A 21,715-nucleotide genomic window follows, 5' to 3' on the forward strand; every position below is an offset into this window, starting at 1 on the left:
TCAACAGTAGGGCATCATCATCTAGAAACGTGTGAAAGGAAAACAGCTGAATGAGCAGGTGAGTGGGAGTACAAACCACGTGTGAAAAGGGGAACGAGCCAGTAGCTGACTGGGAGGGAGAAATGCATCAAAATCAAACAGCGTGGGTGTGAGGGACAAAAATAATGGAAAGATTCAAAAACATAGCAGAGGACAAGGCTAAAAAGAGACAACAATCACAGAAAACTAAGAACAGAAAATGCACAGATGAGAGAGCACGAGTGCAGTAAATGGGGTAGGAGTGGAACAATTGCCATATTGAAAAGGTGATGACGGATGATACGTGAGGCCAAAAGGCTTAAGGGGAGAGTTCTAATAACTATTTAGTGCAACGACGGGTGTAATGCCACCTCAGACCTCACCACTTCTCCCTCACCCAAACTCTTGGCAGCCCAGCGATGCTGGGAGCCGCTTGATCTCTGTCCTCTGCTCAGGGAGCCGGCCCCTCTTAGGCCGCAGGCTCTGTCAGGGGGCTCCGGACACGGTGTGTGTGAGGAAACGGCCGACCAAGCGCTCCCAGCCGCCTGGCAGCCGGGGCCGAAACCTGGCTGCAGCAGTGCCCTAACGTGCCGCAACGGGCACTGCCCCCGCCCCCGGGACCCAGCGGCGCCAGAAGAGACTCGCCAAGGGCTACGGCCCGCGGTGGGGACGACAAAAACACCGGCGGCGCGGCCGGAGAAGGAGCGGCGCCCGCCGGTTGCCCGGGCGAGGGCGACGCCGCGCAGCAACCGCCGCGCGAACAAAATGGCGGCGGGCGGCAAGAGCGGGGTCCGGCGGGGCAGCGGCAGCGGCATGCCCGGGGTGAGGCGGCGGCGGCTCGGGCTCGGGCTCGGGCGCGGGGCGGCGGGCACGGCGAGGAGCAGGCGGCCTCAGCCGGGCCCCGTCCCGTCCCGTCCCGTTTTCTGACTCATCCTCGCTGCAGGTGCGGAGAGCGCCCGGCGGCCCCTCGCCGCCCGCTGGGAGCAGCGTGCTGAGCGGCGCGCTGCTGGCCAAGGAGGCGGAGTACAAGTAAGGAGGCGGGGGGCGGCGGTCCCTCAGCGCCTCGCCGGACCCCGCTCGCTCAGCGGGGCTTGCGGTTCATCCCCGGCGTCGGAATCTCTCAACCGCTTTTACCAAATGCACGGATGAGAGTACTAAAAGTGGGGTTGGAACTTTTTTTTTTTTTTTTTTTTTCCTCCTGCTGCTGCAGTGCAGCCTTCCTACCGCCGTTTTGCACAGGAGCATCGGGGTTGACTGCGTGCTGCGCTAGGCCTTAAGTCACTCATGGGCATTAGATTTTTCTGCTTAAAAATAATAATAAAAGAGGTATTACTTTTAAGTTAGGAAGATCTAAGTGCTTAAGATTGTTTTAAAAAAGGCTTAAAAGTTCTGAAGCTTCAGAGAGACGCAAGGATCCCAAAAGGCAGCCCCAATTAGACCAGTAAACACCTTGCTGCCCTGGTGTAAAAGCACGCGCACTCCTTCCTCTCAGTGCCCAGCTCCTGTAAGCAGGGAGGTGATCCAATGTCCCGTTACACTACGTGAAAAGCCATAAAATGACACATGCAAAAACATGAGCATATTTTAATCTATGTATATGTATGGTGATACAATTAAATGAATATATAATTAAAAGGTATGTGACTCCTGACCCAACCCCTGCTGCTAAGTACACGTAAGATAAGCATTATAAGTAAAAACAAAAGTGTTGAGGAATTGAAGACCTAAATGTGTATTAAGCAATGACATAACAGAAAGTAAGGGGCTCCCTCTCCCTCTCAGAATCATAGTCTAAACCTTACTGTTGAATATGTATATGGTATTTTATTATAGATTTGACAGAAACCCAGGAAACTGAATCAATTTTAATAATATCCTGAAGTATATTTGGTAGTTCATTTGTAGGAGTTATTACAATTTCATTTAGTTAAGACAGATACTGTCATAATTACATTTATATCTCAAATCTTTCAGAAAGTCATTGACAAGCATTTGTACTTTCAGGCGACTGAATGCAGAATTAGAAGCAAAAACAGAAAAACTTGTGCGTCAGGCTGAAGAAGTAATGGTGAGTATGCTATGCAGACTGTTACATAACTTAGCCTTGGTTCACATGCGCACAGGTTCAAGTTTCAAAAGAAATTATTTAGACCATGACAACTAAAGGTATTTTGGTTTCAAATTCAGTCTACACTTTACTTCCTATTCTCTTCTTCCTTCAAAATTGTGAACATCTACTAAAGACACATGCAGGAATAATTTCTTTGTAAGTTCATCAGGTAGGTAGATGTTCACAGATGCATAGAGCACTTGCGCAGATTTATACATAAAATCACATAAAAACATTTTATGAAGTTTAAGTAAAGTGTCTGCAGATGTTTCCATGTCTTAAATAAAATGTTATTTTAGTATTTGAAAACCAGATACTTCTACAATAATCCTAGTGAAATAAGATCTACATTGTTCAAGCTGAAAGGAATATAAAGAATAACAAAGAGAAAATATGTAGTTAGTTAAAAGGAAGCTTTCTTAAAACAGAAAAATTTCCTGTTTGTTGGTAGTATCTTTTAAAATTGTTTTGGCTGTATACCAATTTTTATATTAAAATTGGGCAAAGTATGAAAAAGGGAGCAGGGGTGGTCTGGTTTATACCCAAAACAGTTCAGAGAAGGTGCTCTGAATATTAGAAATATTTATTATAATGTCACACTTCAGAAAAGGCCTAGAACCCAAATCCTTAAATATTCTGGAAAGGTACATGTAGTTTGTCTACTGTTGAAACTTCGTTTTTGTGTCCTATGAAAACATGTTGCACTCTTGAGTTCTGATAAACTGAGGGTAACTGCTTGGCATTTGAGCAGAAGCAGGTGAAACATCCAAAATAGCATCTAGTTTCTTCCATTTAGAAAAACAGCAACAACAAAACCACTTTTTTCCCCTCCTCTAAATGCAGCAGCAGATCAGATATTCTTGGGACACTTAATATACCACATAGCACTGCCCGACTGCACAGATATAACAACAAAAGAAAAACAAGTCTAAGTTTAAAAAAGAAAAACTAAACAGGACAACTGCATTTAGTTATGTTTTCTAACTGTAACTTAGAAACATAAGCTAGCTGAATGTGCAATGTTAGATAGACTAAATTGTTTCCTTAAGTACATAAAGCATATCAGTGTCCAAATTATGGCTGTATTGCATAAAATAAAACAAAGATTTATTTTTAAGGGTTACTCTAAAATAAATAAAATTGAAAATTTGTTTCACCTGCTCTGCATTTGCTTTTCCATTTCAGAAAAAAATAAGAAAGGGTAACAGCATCTCAGATGATAAGTTGGGCAAAAGTTTTATGGTAAAAAGGCAGTAATTACATGTTGTGGAGCAGAAATAAATGCTTGGGGATATCAGCGGTATTTTAATTTCTAGCTATCTTTTCCTATGTTTGAAAAATTAATTTCTATGGTAGATTAAAGTTTCCATTTTTTCCATAGACTATAGTTGTGATCTATGATTTAAGAATATACAATTAATCTTTAATGATTTATACTGTTCTTTTTTTTTCTTTTCTTTTTAATAAAGAAAAGCCAACAGGAGACACTGTCTAGACCAATTTCAGTACAAACTCAGTTACATGAAGATGACAGACAGAGGTATGTGCTTTACAATTGCTTTGTATAATTCATGGCGAATCTTTGGCCATGATCTGCACACCTTGACTTGCCCTATTTGTGCTCCAGTTTTGTCTTATTTTTGCAGCATACTGTATTAGTGGATTCTGGATTTTATGCTATTTGAAATAATTGATATTAAACAACTATTTGTTGTGTTTTCAAGGAAGTCTTAATTTTGCTGAAATACTCTATCTAGGAGGCTAAGTAGCTCTGACATCTGTAAAAGTAGGAGCAAAAGTAGCAGTTTTCTTTACAATACAAACCAGTAGACACTGAGCAGTAGATATTTTGTAACCAGTTCAGCTGATAAAACAAAGAAATGCTGGTTCTCTTCGTTCTAATTTAACTTGGCTTAAATGCTTATGGGACAGGAAGTGTGTGATAACAAACAACACAAAAAATGAAAATAGACAAACCTTCAGCTGCCACCCTCTGGTATTTGGATATCATTACACTTCTGAGGCCCACATGCCTTTGGTCTGTCTGAATTGGGCACAGCTGGAGGTTTTGGCCTGTATGTTCAAATTTGTTACCTCTAGACTGGATACCCGACAATATTTACTTAGACGTTCAGGGGCATTATTATTTACTCAGTTGTTCAAGGGACTGTATATTGATAACACACAAAGTGGGTGGATTTGAGATACACTAATATGCAGTTTAATCAAAGATCTGAGCTGGCAGATTCCTAAAAAGATACAAGGGTCAGACTACAAGCTGTTTCAAATGTTAAGCTGCAGTTGGGAAATGGTTTTGAAGTAGTATATATGAAAGTCTTCTAGAGATGATCAAGTAATTACTTTTGTGCAAAGTAAAAGTGAAAAAAAGTTTTCAATGACCATAAAAAAGCTTTTCAGTACACAAAAAATGAATGACTACGAGTCTGTGATGGAAGCCTGACTACACCAGCAAAAAACTTCACTGCTGTAATTATGATTATTCCTGAGCCGTTTTGAGGCTGTGTGCGTCAGTTGTGGAGGTGAGGAAGAAAACAAAAACCACATGTATTATCAGTAGAGCTGTGCTTTGCAAATTTACTCTAGATCTTTCTTTAGTTTTGTGTTCTGCTGGATGGATTTTGACTACTGGACAGAAGATTTTTAGGAACTTCAAACCAGAGTTTGGTTATAGGGCTGTTTTACAAGGTAATGTGATCAGAGGAATCAGCCTGACAAAGAGAGTTAACAGCTATGATTGTATGCATTTGAAATAAATGGAAGTGCTGAAATAATTAGGAAAATGTTGGCAATTAGCACATCAGAGTAGCAGCTAATCTACCAATTACTTACGTAAATTAATAGGTCTTAAAACAACCACAGTCTGTGTTCTAGTAAACATTTATGTAAGAGAAGAATTGAAATCCCATGGTGTAGTGGGGAAAAAAATAATAGAAATGTGTGCAAAGAATTGGGCATGCTGATCATCCATGACTGAACATTGAGGCCATTCAATTAGATTAGCTCCAAGTATTTAATATTTTTTTTTTCCAAAATTATGCAAGCAAATATGCCACAAATCTAAAGGAAGCACTTAAGATGATTTTGAAACCAGTTTCATTGTTTGCTTTATGGAGAATGAACGATAAAGCAACTGGAAAGAGGGGCAAACGTTGAAGCAAAGAAGGAAATAGAATCAGGAAAAAAAAAAGACAGGTTAAGTGCAAAAAAAAAATAGTAAGAAAAGTTAAAAAGAAAAGGTAAAAATATTTAAGCCACTCTCTAAGTCAGCATGTGTTTTAAAAATAAGTCATTCAGGATTTTATAGTTTAATTTTTTGCAGAGAAACTCGAATAACATGGAGACAAAGCCGCTCCAGTGACACTGCATTGAAATCAGCTCTTGTTTACACTTTCACTCTTCAGCGCATTGCCAGGCTCATGGCGCTGGGATCTGTATGCGCATGGGCAGGCACGCTATAGGCTTGGAATAGGATTAGCAAACAAAGGGTTTGCTCATGCACATGCACCTCGTATTTACATGCCGAGATGGAATTGTTAACCATTAGCTTCTGTTTCAGTGTCACCACAATCGCCCGGCTGTTTACTTGTATACCTTTTCAGGTTTTAAACATTAATTTCACTTACCAACTATAGAAATGTATTACAAGGCTTTAAAAATGTATTGTCATCTGTGTGCAAAAAGAAAAAAAAATGTTAAATGAGTTTGAGGAATTCAGTGAACAATGAGGCTTTTGTTTTACATTTTTGTCTCGTGAAGGCAGCCGTGAGACAGCAGAAATGGTAGGATCAAATTAGTCTATGGATGGAAAGAAGAATATTGTTTTCCTCAGCATCAAGTGCTGGATTTTCGTATTTTTCAGAATAATATGCAACTTATTTCTGTGGCAGAAAATCCTCACCTTCCACACGCTCCTGAAACTAGCCAATAGGAGGGAGGCATGAGGAAAATAGGGTAAACAGACAAAAACTAATCAGCCTATTCTTGAAGTCTGTTGCCAACCGCACAGATGATTTTTTGATTAATCTGGAGCTTTGTGCAGATAATTCTTGCTGATGACTGATGGGTGTCTAAAATTTGTAAAGACAAGACGTAAATATTTGCTCAAATCTGCTGAGCCAAATCATTGAGGTGACTTGATGTGCCTAGATTTTAAGTTTTGTTACATATATTTTTATTTATCCTTTTATAAGCTTGCATGTTAATTGAATAGCTAGAAGTTGTAAAAGGTGGTTAAAAAGTCATCTTTCTGTACATTAATACAGATCTACAGAACTCAGATGCTAAAAATAAATCATATGTATGACAAGAAACTTGAAGTTAATAGCATATAGCGTGCTAATACTTTATTCTTGCTTCCAAGAGATTTTAAAATAATCATTTAACCTGAAGTTTAGTTGCTAAGAAGTATGGTTTCCAGCCAAATAAGCAGATAAGAAAGCTGCTCTTTCATTCCTGTTTTTTATCTGTAAAATGGATACAGTATTTGTAATATGCATTTCAGACAAAATTCTGAGGCTTTTTTTTTTTTTTTTTTGGTATAAATTACTCCCATCTCGTATTCACTTGACAGTTGCTGTCCATTGACTTAACAACAGTCAATCTAAGCATACTATGGCACTCTCTCCTAGGATGTAGAGGACACTGATTTATATCATCATTTTCTTTGCTTTAATTCAGAGGCTTGAATGTCAGGTAAGTGTGTGAGTCACTGAACTGTTGGTGATCTTTGATAATGGTTTGTCAGTCCAGCTGTTGAAGCTGTTAACACTCCACAAGCTGGCAAAGTACTCCCTGGTGCAGGGAATCATGGATCAAACAACCCGGTGTTTGCTGCAGTCACCTGAATGGCAAGAGATGAGATTCAGATTGCAGTACATAAATAAACTGTTATGTTGGAGACCATACTGGAATAAACATCTCAGGCTCGCCAGGTGATTTACGTGGCGAGTGAGACAGAATGGAATGACAGAATGCGAGTGAGCTGATGATTGAACTTGGTAGATGTTCCTACGTATTGCTGATTGTAGGTATATAAAACATTACTCTCCTCATTCAGGTGGTGGTGGAGTTTTATCCTAAAATGGTTTTATATACGCATTCAGTGTATTTTCTTTTTTTGTTCCTGCAGAGATCCACTCTTTCCTGAAGTTTCGCGTCTTACACACTCACATGCCAAGGTATCAATGTCAAAATTATGCTGGTTAATTTCTCTTCCACGTATCAGTTATGTTTTTGAGATTGTGCAACACAGGGGACTTAAATGGGTGGGAAGCCGAAGAAAAATGGTGTTCAAACCTAAGTGCTGCAGGGACAGATGGACCAGTATTTTTTTTCTGCAGTGCCACTTGTAGCTAGGTGGACTTCTATCACATTTAATTTCTTTAAGTTTCTCTTCTGTAAAGCATATCTGTCACTTCATGGAAGTGTTCAGTGCTTTGAACATCAATTTAACAATTCTAAGTGCAAAATATTAGAACCTAATTTCATGTCTTCCTTGCTCAGGATAGTATTAGAGGCAGTGCTGCAGTTTTCTAGTTGTACTAATAAACTAATAGTCAAAATAACTTAAAGCAAGGGAAATAAAGTGGAAAAAGGGGATTGAGATTAGGAACAAACTGTAAAAACTCAAAAGCCTCCAATTTACATTGAGTCTTTTAGGAGGTGAGCTAAAGTTTCCAAAATGTTGTTTTCCGTCATTTATCAGAATACAGTAGAGAAAACTAATTTTGGAAGATTAATTGCTTGGACGAAAGTAAGAAAATATTGTGTTGGTTTTTTTTGTTTGTTTTTTTTTCTACAGGGAATTTATAACATTAAAATAACACTTCTAAAAAAAAATTGAAACCATAATAAGCACTGTCCAAAGAAATGCAGTCTGTTGACAAATAATGTCTCAATAATATTTGAAAGCCTTGCTTATGCATTCATTTATTATGAGTATGTCTGAAAGAGGTCCCACAGGCAAGTAACTATTGGACGTGTTATAATTTGGGCATATGGACATAAAACATGCAAGATAAGCACTAGTACAAATAAAACTGAAGAGATTTGGTGCTCTCCTGAGATTGTGAGGCTTTGAAAATCGTTCTTACTCAAATTCAGGGATACTTTTCTATATGAAAAAGGAGGGGAAAACAAACAAAAACATACTAGCAAGTAGTAATTTCTGATTAAAATCACTGCTTTCTGGAAAATTTTGTAGCCACTAAACAAGAAGAAATGTGCTTCCGCGCCCATGGCTCACAATAGACCATATTCTGGAAGTAAGGGGAACAGAACAACTTCAAGGTATATTATGTATCTCTTTTTTTTTTTTTTTTTTGCTTATAATAAAATATTTAATTGCTGTTTTTTTCTTGCAGGTTATTTTTATTCATATATGCTGCTGTGTATAGGTTTATCACACAGAGGCACCAAACTGTTTCCTCTGTAGTCAGCTCCACCGTGTAGCTGTCTCTGTTTACTTGCATGGAGCACCTGAAATCATTCCCAAACAGCTGATTATGACAATTGAACTGTTGCTTTCTGCCCAAGCACTTCTCAAGGCTAACAGTTAAGCTGCTAACTCCTTCAGCGAATGGATGCCTAATGAGCATGCTTGTGGGAGATAGATCTGGGGCAACTAGAGAGAGAGCACACTTTGGTGCTGCAGGCTGATTAGTGATCAGATACCTGATGCTATCTAGGGTCCCTGCTATTTTTGTGAATCATGGGCTTACGGGACAAGAGTTGGTAATGGTATCACAGCTTTCAGGGGTTTTCACCAAGTGCTGAAAAGCTTCAGCTCTGTAGACAGCAAATTTGAGGTCATATAACCAAAAATTCGAGATCTGGACAAAAGAAGAGTAGAAAAGTCATGACAGAAATCTTGGGGGCAATTGAAAGTGGCTACAAGAGAAAATACAGACTTAGAAAATAGGATGAAAACTGTCTGCAAGATGGCACAATATGAAATTAGCACAGGCCAGTATTATCTTTTAGGCTTTAGAAGTCACTTGTGGATCATTTGTTCCTCTTTGGCTCAGGTGAGGCTGTCTTGATGGCACCATCTCATGAGGTTTAGAAACAGAGCTGTGCAAGGAGAACCTTTAAGATGAACGCAAAGTTGTGGGAGAAGTGAACTGGCATGAGTTTTGAGGCTGTGTTGTAATAAGGATACATTTGAGTAAGATTTAGGAGCTTCAGATGATGCGGGAACTAATGTCATTGTTTTATAAAAGAAAGCTGAGGAGATAGCCTCTGTAGCAGCTGTCATGTATGTTGTGTTCATCAATGTCATTAAAGGCTCTGGTCTGCAACCGTAAGGATTAACGAAGTTTCCTACCCAGGCATAATGATATATGAGTTGTGGCAGTAAGGTGGGAATGTAGGTAGAGAGAACCAAGCTGGAGAAGTTAACAGCGTGGGGAAGATATAGTCAAATTTAAGGCTGAAGATAGTAGTTTAGACCAAAAGAACATTCTTCTGTTTATTTCTCTTACTCTGATTTAGCTTTGAAATTGTCAGAGAAAAACACCATACTAAAAGCTTAGCAGAAAGTGGTATTGTTTCTCTGCCCCCCGTGGTGTAATACATGAACTGATATAATTATGTGGAATACAATAAAGGTATTTTACATAATGAAAATGGCAAGTTGCTTTCTTTCATATTAAGATGCATCAATGGCAACAAAGTTGCTGTAGGTATAGGAAATACTTCATATTTTTGTATTTTTTTAAATTATAAATTTAACATCTAGGGCTTGTGTATTTTTTTTATTTTTTTTAGTGCAGAAATAAGTCTGGAAGCACAAAATGCTGATCATGTTGCAGTACTGGAGGATTGCATAGATTTTTCTTTAGCAAAAACAATAAGTGAAATTGAAGAAAAACTAGATAAAGGATGCTTGCCAGATTGTCTAGATGATGACATTATTCCAAACATTGGAAACGAAATCGGAGCAGGTAGGTTTCTTCATATGGTTTCATACTTTATTCTTACTTCCTGACTGTTAGTAATGGTTTCTTTAGGGGGTGGGGTGGGATGGGGTAGTAGACATTACAGGGAAAGTTCTGAAGTCCTTAATTTATATTATGGTAAAACAAAAAGGTTTGTCTTCTCATACAGTCCTAAAGAAAGATGAGATCACATAGGAATAACCACGGGAAAAACTGATTTATTTTTTTTATCCTCATCTCCTCCTTTCTGAGTTGACATTTGAATGTTTACATATGTTGATTTGTGGATACAACTTGATTCATTTCACTCAGGAAATGAAAATACATGATCCTATGATGCTAAACTTGTGTTTATGTGTACACAGAAAGTGCACTAGTGCGTAGGAGTGGTATTAATCTATTAGGAGGGTTGTGCAGTCTACATGTAATTCCTTGTTGTGAGCAGCATGAAATTACTTTTTGTGTAACTACACAAATTACAGCTACAGATTGATTGCAATGTAGGCATGCCCTGCAATATAGTTTCCTTGATTTTAAACTCAAAACATACTATAATGTACAGTATGACAAGAGCTTCCAGTAATTTTCTGTTTTGAGAAGAGCCTCTTGCAGTTTGAATATGCTGTGTTCAGTCATTAAAAAAGAAAAATCTATCTAAAGCAACTCTAAGAATGAGAAACTTGAAACATTTATCTATAAACCTTACTTTTATCTTGCCTATTTCTCTTAATAAACAGTCAATATTGTGTGTTTTTGAAAACAAGATGATGAAACTGAATTGTTCTTGTGTTGGTCTTGCCTCTTCTCTGCATTGAGTCATGAGTACTTGTGGGTATTAAATAATAAATGTTTATGTTCACAGAAGCTCAAATCAGGTTTCTTAAGGCCAAGCTACATGTTATGCAGGAAGAGCTGGACAGCTTAGCGAGTGAATGCAGGGAAAAGGTAAGATGTGAGTTTTCTTATCTGTAGAAATAGAGTATATCCCCCTTTTACAAATAATCAGAATAGAATCCCTTTATCTTTAATTAGGCTTTCTATTTTTCCTTTTTTTCTCTTCAGTTAGTAAAGAACTAAGGTTCTATTAAAAAAAAAATCAAGAGTAGTAATTTCTGTATAAACATAATCTTAAACTATAAGCTTTTAAAGCATACTTCATGAAAAAGAATTTGAGACAGAAATGAATGATTAGTACTGAAGATGTGCCCCAGCTGTAGGGACACTGTGGTGCTGCAGTGAGGAGGAGTCAAAATACAGACCCATGATATATACAGAGGGAAGATGAGTAGTACCCAGAGATGGGTAATAGAAGGAGAGGGATGGAATGAGAAGTAAATCAAGTTTGTGAAATTTAGTCAGGTACTCTGGGGGTCCTTGGTAGGAACTAAAAAAAAAAAAAAAAAAAGTGGAACAGCTCATTTGTGATCCACTTTCAGTGGAATATTGTAAACAAAATGGAAATCAGGCTTTCCCATTCCCAGGACACCATTCTTGCTGTGAAGGACTGCATTTGGGGCTACAAGTTTAGTGAATCACGTTATAAATTTAAGGAAAGGGGAGACTGTGCTGGTATCCTTCTGCTACAGTGTACTACAAAAGAGTTTTTTGATCTACACTGTCTGGCAATATACTTTCAGGTGATGCTCAAAACACCTCTAGAAAGGTAAAACCTGAAATAGTTCTTGTCTGTCTGCCAGAGGGATCACTTCTTTTTCATGCATTTGGAACCAAGCAAGGATTTTGAACTAACTTGCCTTTTTTTTTTTTTTTTTTAATATAATTACGTTATTGTTGACTGTGGTCTCTTAACTTCAGAATGTTTTTTTTTCCTCCTTTTCCCCAGGCCCAAATTTATGATGACATTCAGAACATATGCTAAACCACCCATGTTTTTTTCTCTCAAAGTTTTGATTGAGAGTTAAGAAGCAGGACAATATTAAAATTGTTTTGGAGATAGGTACCTAGAGAAAATCTGTAGAAGGAATTAGATTTTGATATTTTATATCTGTACTTGAGACCGTATTTAATATTTATCAATGTGGTTACTTCTGCATTTCTATATATCTATGCTGTGATCAGAAAAAGGCTGTAACATCAGCTTTTCAAGACACTTTCACTTTCAGATTAAACACCATTTTGTCAGTAGCTATAGAACTTCAGCATTCCATGACAAAAATACTATGGAGTTCAGTTACTCTAGCAGATGACAGGAGAAAACCTCATACCTACTTCTGCTTCCATACGACTCTGTATGTAGTTTCTGTGGTGTGAAAATAACTTTATTACATTCTGAAGGCCTCAGGAAGAACATACTTGCAAAGCCTCGAGACAGACTGTGAGTTTTGCTTCAATTCACAGTACAATTATTATAAAGAAACCTGTTTTAAATATAAAGAATGGGAATATCTGAGGTGCATATGTTCACCAAGCACTCAATATTAAGAACCCATTTCCTGTGTGAGAAGCATGTATTGCTGTGGGCTGGGAGGGTAGGAGAGACTCCTGTTGTGTTTTGTTTTTTTTTTTTTTTAATAGAAACTCCACTTTCTGTGCATGCCTTCTTATGTTTTTGATAAAGAAATGAAGGGCATAATGTAGCTCTGAAATAACCTACATTAGTATTCACTTGCAGTGTTTAAAAGGTTATAAATGTAAAATGCCTTTAAATTATAAGGCTTAATGTGGGATATAATTGCCAGTAGGTCATGAAGCTAGTACAGGATTCACTTTATCTTGAGAGAAACCTGGATTTGAATACTTGATGCATCCTGGAACATTAGCTTGCTTTTAAGTCAAAACCAGGTAATCCTTTAAAACATAAAGGATGGATTATCAGTAATTATATGCCCTTCTTTTTGCTAGATTTTTTTCCTAATTGTGTGCATTTAGCTATTCTCAGAAAAATGTCACAAAATATCTATGTGCCATTGTTATTCGTATAATTCTGTAACATTCTGATGGTTCTCACAGCCTTTGTGTTACAGGAAACTACATGTTTTAGGTATTACTACAAGGCAGTCCCAACTTAAAGACTGCAGAAAATTAGATGAGCAGAAAAATATTTTTTGAAGTACTGCTCTGGTAAACTCATGATCTGTTTCTTTAGTTTGTCTACAAAGCCTTGTGAAATCTATCACCATCTAAAAATTTTAAAATAACAGCATTTAAAAAATGATTATATCTACAATATATAGACTTGTAGTTTTATTTACGAAATATTACTATCACAATATTCTACTGCTTCCTTGCAACATTTTAATTTGTTTTTTGTTTTTGCTAATTGCTGTCAAACAGGATGATGAAAATCAGAGTTTAAAGTCTCGGCTTAAGGGTACTGAGGAAGAAAAGACTAGGCTGCAACGAACAATCAGTGTGCAACAGTCACAGAATGAAAAGTACAAAATGTTGTCACAAGAAGCAAACAAAAAAAGTGAAGGATTACAACAAGAGGTCATTGCACTAGGAAAGGTATTGCAAATAGTAGTCTCATTTATCTCATGAAAGGGAAAAAAAAGCATCAAATCACCCTCTTCAGGCTAGTTTTGCAGATTAGTATCCAACGATCTCATTAGCATTTCAATCTTTGGTAACAGTCTTAGAAAATGTATCTTAATATGGTCTAATCACTTTGTAGAAAGAAGAAATGACATTTTGTTAATTGTTTTTCTTCTGTTTCTACTATCGTATATTCTGTATTTTAAAATTGTGTGAAAGATCTGCAGGAGACAAAGCCACCTTTTGTGACTGCTGTCAAAGCCATAAAGAAATCTTGAAAATACAGGGAAATTGTATTTTTCTGGTTTTAATTGTAGTTGCTAAAAATTAATGATGCTTTTGTGGTAAATCGCAGAACCTGGTGGAAGTTTTTTTAAAAAAAAACAAAAACAAACAAAAAAAAAACCAACAAAACTGCAGGTCATTTTAGTATGCTCTGCAGGTAGAGGAAAGGATGTCTCTTTATTCTTTGAAATGGACTATCTGAAAATCAGCCACTCCAATTTGGATGTATCAAAATTAACCTGGCTCCTCCTGCACGCTGCATGTGCAGAATTGTATACGTGCCTAGTTACAGCAGATGGCCTGTATACCCAGCTTTGTTTGTTTGGAACTTCATCGAAGAGCAGCATGTGTTTTTCTTTAATTACTGAGAGCTAGAGAGGTTGACATCAAAATCCTGCACTACATATAGTAGTGTATAATGGATGTAATGTAACCAGGAATGTTAGTCAGGAATGTGGGGAAAGCAGAACGCAACCTGTAGCTTAACAAAGCCTCATTATACCTCCATTGTATTGTACTATGCAACTGTATAGGTGTTCTTTCATCTTAGTGTTACGAAGTCCTGGCATTTTAAAACTAAAATGTGCTAAGCTTGTGTGTAGTTTCTGCGCAGATACTTGGAGATTTTGAGTTCACTCAGGTACGTACCTTGATTGTTGATTCTGTCAGGAAAATATATGTTGGTTCTTGCATATTCACAATTAGAAAATTTATCCCACCATTTAAGATGCATCCATTGCAATTAAAATTTGATTCACATCTGCTGTACAGCTACCATATCCAAAATATGGTCTCTATACCAAGTTTACTTAGATTCTCAGCAATTTAAGCAACTTCATTAATCTCCCAGTTGCTTTTTTGTACGCACCTAGGCAAAGAGTTTCACCAAGTTTTCACACTTTACCTGAAACATCGTAATTAATTTATTTCTATGTTTCATTCTTCTGCTTTTTGGTCTCCCTGACTCTTATCTTCTTCTAAGCATCTGCCCTCATCTAGGTGATCTAATAAGCGTTATCACCATTTTCTGTTTGCTGCCTGGTTGGAAGAATATTATTTCCTCTATGTTCTCTCCCACTTGTTAACTCAAATTAGTTATAATGTCATATAAAGTTTAGGGAAACATCAAACTTTTGCTCTTAATCCTTTCAAGACTTTGTGCAGGGATTTTATGGCCTGTCTTGAAGAAAATCAATGTTAAACATCTTCTCTCAAGTGTTTTATGGGGGTAGCACCAAAAAAAAAAAAGTTGAAGCAACATCTTTGCCAGCTGCTGGGGAGGTAGATTCACCAATACCATTTTGAAGAGTTAGTGAGATGCAGCTTGCTCTCCTCTTCATCCATTTTGGAGAAGATTTCCAGCTTCCCAGAAAGACCCAGTCCAGTCATAATTTACCTTTTTTTTTTTTTTTTTTGGTTATACTTGTCAATTAGATGTGTACCTGGGTGCAATATAAGCATACTAAAGTGTATTTCTTGGATAACTGATGGTTACTTAAAGTAACCACCACAAGAGCTTGTGTGGAATTAAGGAAATGGAACAACTGCTCAGAACATGAGAGCCTAAGAGTAAAGGGTTAAAAATAAGATGCTCCCCCAACCTCAGTTTGTTTAAAATAATCTTTCTGTACACAAAATTTGATACACTTTTTTTTTTTTTTTAAAAAAAAAGTCTATTTCTTTTTCACAAATGACAAGATGTGCTCTTTCTGCCAGAATTGTTTATTTCTTCTACTTTGTCTTTTATCTGTATGCTCTGATCTTTAATCTCATTACTCTGTTTCTCAGCTTGGTCTCTTTTTCTTATTTCCCCACTTACAGCACTATGAAATACCCTCATCAGAGATAAGAGGGAACTGTTTTGATTGTTGCCATAAACACTGGATGAACTATTTTCTGCTAGATGAAATAGTTACTACCCTGAGGCATTAGGGTAGGTTGTTTTAACTTCTAGTTTGTAATTACATGTGATAAGCTGTGAGAAAAAGAGGTAAAGAAGCAGTTGCGAATACTAGCCACTGCTCTGAAGTCTGCCACAGCCTGAACATGGCAGCACTTTGCCCCGTTTTTCAGACTGGGCATAGCAGTGGTCTCCTGTATCAATCCTGTGGACTTCCATGATCAGCTCCACAATACTCTAAGAGAATGCTAAAAGAGAGCTTAGAAAGACTTTTCAGGATTTAAAAGGAGGAGGGAAAAAGGGGATAACAGTGGTATTAATGGTCTTTGATTCTATTCACAGGCCACAGAAGTCCGTTAAGTTCTCAGGGATGAGCCTTGCTGCAAATGTCTTGGTTGTATGGTATTCATTAAATTACCATGATTCACAACGTTTGTTTTTAACCTTTTCTTCCTACATAGGAACTAGAGCATTTAAAGCGTGTACAAAAGCAGGCTGCAACCAGTCAGAGTGCAACAGAGGTTCGCTTAAATAGGGCCTTGGAAGAAGCAGAAAGATATAAAGTGGAGCTTAATAAACTGAAGCAAAGTAACAAGGTACAGTGGTTCAGAAGAAAGTTTCAATTTGTGATTACTCAATATTGCTGACGTGAGACAAATGGCTTTGGAAGTACGGTGTCCTTTACAGACTGTCTCAGAAGTTACTAACAGCAAGTCATCAAGGGGCTTGATAACTTATCTCTGATGATACTGCTGGAGGAAGAAATGCATAGAAGAAAATGATAGCCTCTCATTTTTTTTTGCCTTTTTTTTTTTTTTTTGGATAATAGATGTCCCTAGAAAGGGGGGAAAGTACACATACACAACTAATAAAAACACAGGCAAACCACATTATTAATTTTGATGCATCCATTTACTTGTCTGAAATGTCATTTGTGGCTACTATTTGTCATTTTGTTATGTTATGCCAAGTTTCTCTGTTTAAAGCTTCACTTGACTAATCTATTTCTCATTTTTTTCCCATGGTAGGATGTAGTTAACCAAGAACTCAAAGCAATTGAAGAATTAAAAACAGAAAACAAGAAACTGCAGAAAGAAAAAGGAGAGCTAATTGCAGGTTTCAAAAAGCAGCTCAAGTTAATTGATATTTTAAAGAGACAAAAGGTAAGGACACAAATGCTGTTGTATTTCAGATAACTCTTAACTGAATTTGTCTGTTGTCAAGTTACGTACTCACATAAATGTAAGCTAGAGCCCCAAGACCAGGAAGTTGGAATACAAAGGAACAGCAGCTTTTATTAGCACATGTTGCTAACGTTTTTCTTTAAAGTAAAAGCTGGTCCTCTTTTGAATTGACTCCATTCCTAATTTGGAACATACCCTGTTATGGTAAAAGATTACTACTGACGAGCTTGGAGACAAAGAATATATGTTCAAGAATAAATATTGTTCAGGTTGTAACAGCAGCTCCCTGCAGTGCTGTATCAATAGAATCCATTTTAGCATGTGAGTTTTTTGTTTTGTTTTGTTTTTTCCTCCAGCATATTACTTGTATATCATCAGCTATAATATAGCACCCTCCCAGGATTAAGGCATTACATTTCAGACTCGCATTGTTCCTGGATTCTCAAAGTGCATCCTTTGCAATTAATCCTGCTTCTTTATACACATGTACAAATCTGCCTAAGTGCAGATCTCCCTGTGTGTCATGGAAAAAAAAGAGTGGGTGAGGGGAAGAGTATTTAGCCTAGGTGTGAATTTACTAGAGTCAAGGATGGGAGTTGATCTACATCCTTTTCTAACTCCTGGAATGTCATGCATTCTTGGAGTCACAATGACATCTACATGGCCGCGTGGGTTCCCTATCTACATGGCACTGGCACCTAGCCTTATTTTGAAAGTCATTTGTTTGTATATTCATTTAATATCTCCTTCACTTCCTCTCTGAGGGCATAGAAAGAAGGACAGGGGCTTCTGCTTTCAGCTTTCTTTAGTATGTGAAGCTGAAATTGAATATAGAGTAGGTAGTAAAATACTTGCTAAAAATTCATTTTGAATGGAATCACTGGTGAAGACTGTTCCTGAAACACTTTGAAAAATGCGTTTACCTACTCTGCAGTGTCCAAATACCAAATACATTTTCAGCATACACCTATCAAATGAGCTTGCATGGAGCAAATTGAAAGAACCTGTAGGTTTTCATGAAAGCAAATTACAGGGAAAGGAAGATACATTAAGAGATGTTGCCCAAATCAGAAAGTCTCTCCCCTTACTGTCAATGCATGTAGGTCTCAGAGTTCTGTCGCACTTCTCCCTCAAAGGACTGCGTTAGGTTCACGTGCTGTTACTTGTATCGGTTTTCCTTCTGATGTTGCATGGAAGGTTTGCAGAGCTCTGTACTTCAGAGTTCTCTAGATAGGCTCTTAACCTGGTAGAGCGGTTCACTCCTGCTCACTGCTGAATCTTTATCAATCCCAGTAACTGCAGAGTGTAGTAGGAAGAAAGTATCAGTGATAGAGTTAAGGCTCTGCTTTTTGCACTCAAACCACAGCTGTCAGCTAAAGAAAGCAAGTAATGGCGACTTGTTGAGCAGAAGGATCTTAGAAGGAGTAGCCTTTATGGTAAGAAAGTAGAACATGTGCCCTTCAGAGTGCTGCAATGATCAGCAGACACTTTGTAAACACTTGTGAAGTTGTTGAGCCTCCAGAGAGAAAGAACAGCCCTGTATGAAGTGGCAACTTCATAAAACAACACGCACATACTTATCCCAAGAACGGAGAACTGCAGTGGGGAAATACACCCTTGAATTTGGAATACATCTCCAACACGGGACAAAGGAGAACAGAGTTGGAATAAGAACAACTGGGACTGCTCATGTACTTCCAGTAGAAGAGTTTTTCTGGCAGAATTAAAGAGGAAATCTTGGGAGTTCATCTAACAGAAATACTACTAGCCTTGTCTGGCCTTTCTAGCTCTTTAATGTTATTTTGAGAACAACAACAACAAAATGTAGCATTCACTCAAAAGATCATTTCCATGAGCTAGCTCACTGTCCTCTGGAACATGAAATGCGTGTCTCACTGAAACGTGTGTCCAGGGACGGTGTTTCTGTTTGACTGAGCCAGAAACATAGTATCAGATAAACCATACATTTAAAAAAAATAGTTTAAAATACTTAAGAAACAAAACTTAACACATTTTTAAAAAAATATGAATACCATAAGAGAACTGCAGATAGTAGAGAAAGCAACTTAGCTTCTGTTATTAAAAACATTATGTACTCACAGAAAAAGGATGTTGTTAATTGTTGACCTTTCTGAACAGGCAACAAGTAGAAAAACCTGAATGAAAATGGTGCTGACGCTGCCTTTTATACCTGGCAGCAGAAGGAGCTGGGAAGTGCACTAACACTCACCTGAGGCCAATATGCATAATCACCAGAAGACCTTCAGGTTGATTTTACATCAACCTCTTGTTGAATTAATGAGGAAAACCTAGTTTGGGTCATTGGTGTAGTATTCATGTGTAGTGAGATGCACAAAGCAGGTACAGATAGTCTGGAGGTGAGGATATGCTACGATATGCTGCTACCACATGAAGAAAAATAAAGGAAAAAAAACACAGAGTAGTAGGATGAGTTGCAGCTGGCAGCAAGGAGGTGTTGGTGTTCAAACTGGACTCTTTAGACCATTCTCTGCTTGCCTCGAAAGAGAGAAACTCATAGAAAATCCTAGTTTTAAAAGGAAATTAGGGAGTTCATCTGGGTTTTACAGAGCTGGAGGGCGCTACACTATCAGTGGGAATTGCTTAGGCTTCTTTGTTGTTGTTTGGAACTGACAATGTGTCTGTATAGTGAGAAAAAGATCAGATACCTTGTAGCCCAGACCTGTTTCCTGTTCTTTAAAACATAGCCATTCTATTAAAAAGTGCATTCTGAATGAGAACTGCTTAGATAGGACATGGTCCTTGCCACTTGCAGTGTTGGTAAGTAAAGAGAGGCTATTGCAGTGTGGGGATGTGGCATATTTGTGCTAGATGCTGACAGCAGCTGCAACCCAGTGAGCTTGCAGGGCTTCCTGGCTGCTGTGCCTTTCTGATTGGCAGCTCTGTGCAAATGTGCGAGCCATTGAGTACTTGTTCTCTCCGCAATCACCTGGATGATGTTCTTCCAAGCAATTACATTTTTTTTTTTTAAACAGAAAATAGCCTTGTAATAAGTTTTAAAGTTCTGTTTGTTCCACTCAAGGTTCTGTTTAAAGTATCCTATATAATATGCTATATCCTATATAGACATGCCATAATGAACCCCAGATACAGGGCAATATAACAGAGTAGTCTGCTCCAGATATCTCTCAAGGTGTATTAATGTTATGCTTTGTTTTATGCTGATTATGCTCTTTGTTACTGGTACTGTATTCCTTTGCTAAAATACTCAACATTAAATCATGCATTTTAGAAGCATTAGTACTGTGAATGAATCAATGATGTGTTTAGCTTTAAAGTTAGCTGAATATTGATCAGCTTGAAAGAATGAATACACAGTTTCTCAGATGTTTTTTTGGGGGTCATGGGAGGTGTCAATTTTCTGGTAATTTCCATGCCCTGTTAAAACATATTTTTAAAGTAATACAAAGAACTAAGAAAAACTACTGATCCCACTTGACTAGAGGTGAGGTTGCATTATTTAGCGTAAAACTAACCGCAATATCCTTACACTAAAAACTGAGAATTTTGCAGGAAATATGAACAAATTTGAAGCCCCTTTCAGCTATCTCAATTACACAGGACTTTATATTAGTCATTCGTACTAGCTTGTCTTCTGATCCTGATTTCTTTTATTTCTTTCGAGATGCACATTGAAGCTGCTAAGATGCTTTCTTTTACTGAAGAGGAATTCATGAAAGCTCTTGAGTGGGGAAATTACTGATTCAATAAAAAAAAAAAATGTTTGAAATACAAGTCAGATGAGACAACCTTTTGGCACTAAAAATGTTTGTTAATAAATCACAGTGATTTGTTTTTTGTTGATTCTGCTTATGTTGAAATTATTTAACTCTTAGAAGCCTGCTAGCTTATATTGCAGTATCACTTGAAATACAAATTGCTAAGCTTCAAGTCAAACTGTCCATTCTGTGGTGAGCAGAGGCACTGAGAATGCAAGCAAGATTCCAACAAGGGAACTGTTATCATTTTTGTTTGTTTTAGTATTCAGAAATGTTTGTTAGATAAGGTAATGCTCAGTCCAAAGAGAAGTCAGCGTTTAGTCTTAGAAAATTCCTTATTGCAATAGAAACAAGTTAACAAAACTGTCACATCCTTTTCAAGCATTCACAGCTCTTCTGTGAAAACATTCATAACTTGTTTTAGTTGTTCATCTTACAGCCTGAGTGGCAAAAACATACCTGAGAATTGCCCCTCAATGTCCAGAGTGATTCTATAGATCTGAAAGAATTGTATTGCTCAAAATTTCTACTTGATTTAGTCAAAGTAAAAAAACTTGCCTCTTTCCCTGGCCATCAGCTGCTGCTTATGGATACTGTCAGGAGTGATGGCTCCATACTCACAGGCGCCCTACTGGCATTATCTCCTTGAAGATTTTATTATGTCATCGTTATAATCAAGAACTAGATAAAAATGTGAGTGTAGATGAGCTGTGTGCCTTAATGAATGGGAGTAATAAAGGTCACTCCTGGCTGCATGAATCTTTGTCAAATCTCAGCTATTTCAATGTATTCCTCCTACACAGCAACCTAATAGAAACACAACAAACAAACAGTAAATTTATGTGCATGAGTAATAGTATAAGGTGATTCTGACCTCACAATGAGACTTCTCTCTCCTTAGGTTGTACTAGTAAAGTAACATGAGCTAGCACTGAACACGTAATTCAGATGTACCATTTCTAAGGAGAAACATTTAGAGTAGTGTTTTAATAGTGTTATATGCCAAT

General features: G+C 37.6%; 1 protein-coding gene across 1 annotated transcript; it reads left to right on the top strand.

Moving 5' to 3' along the window:
- The first annotated feature begins 721 nt into the window (after positions 1-721).
- Positions 722-20,871, top strand: TEX9 (testis expressed 9). Its single transcript, XM_032195056.1, has 12 exons — positions 722-840; positions 962-1,047; positions 2,023-2,086; positions 3,598-3,668; positions 7,278-7,326; positions 8,352-8,437; positions 9,917-10,092; positions 10,949-11,031; positions 13,381-13,554; positions 16,228-16,362; positions 16,795-16,929; positions 20,615-20,871. The coding sequence occupies exons 1-12, from the start codon at positions 784-786 to the stop codon at positions 20,690-20,692; spliced, it is 1,194 nt and encodes a 397-aa protein (XP_032050947.1). The 5' UTR covers positions 722-783; the 3' UTR covers positions 20,693-20,871.
- Positions 20,872-21,715: the final 844 nt, after the last annotated feature.

Source organism: Aythya fuligula, chromosome 11 (genome assembly GCF_009819795.1).
Source record: "Aythya fuligula isolate bAytFul2 chromosome 11, bAytFul2.pri, whole genome shotgun sequence".
Lineage (NCBI taxonomy): Eukaryota > Metazoa > Chordata > Aves > Anseriformes > Anatidae > Aythya > Aythya fuligula.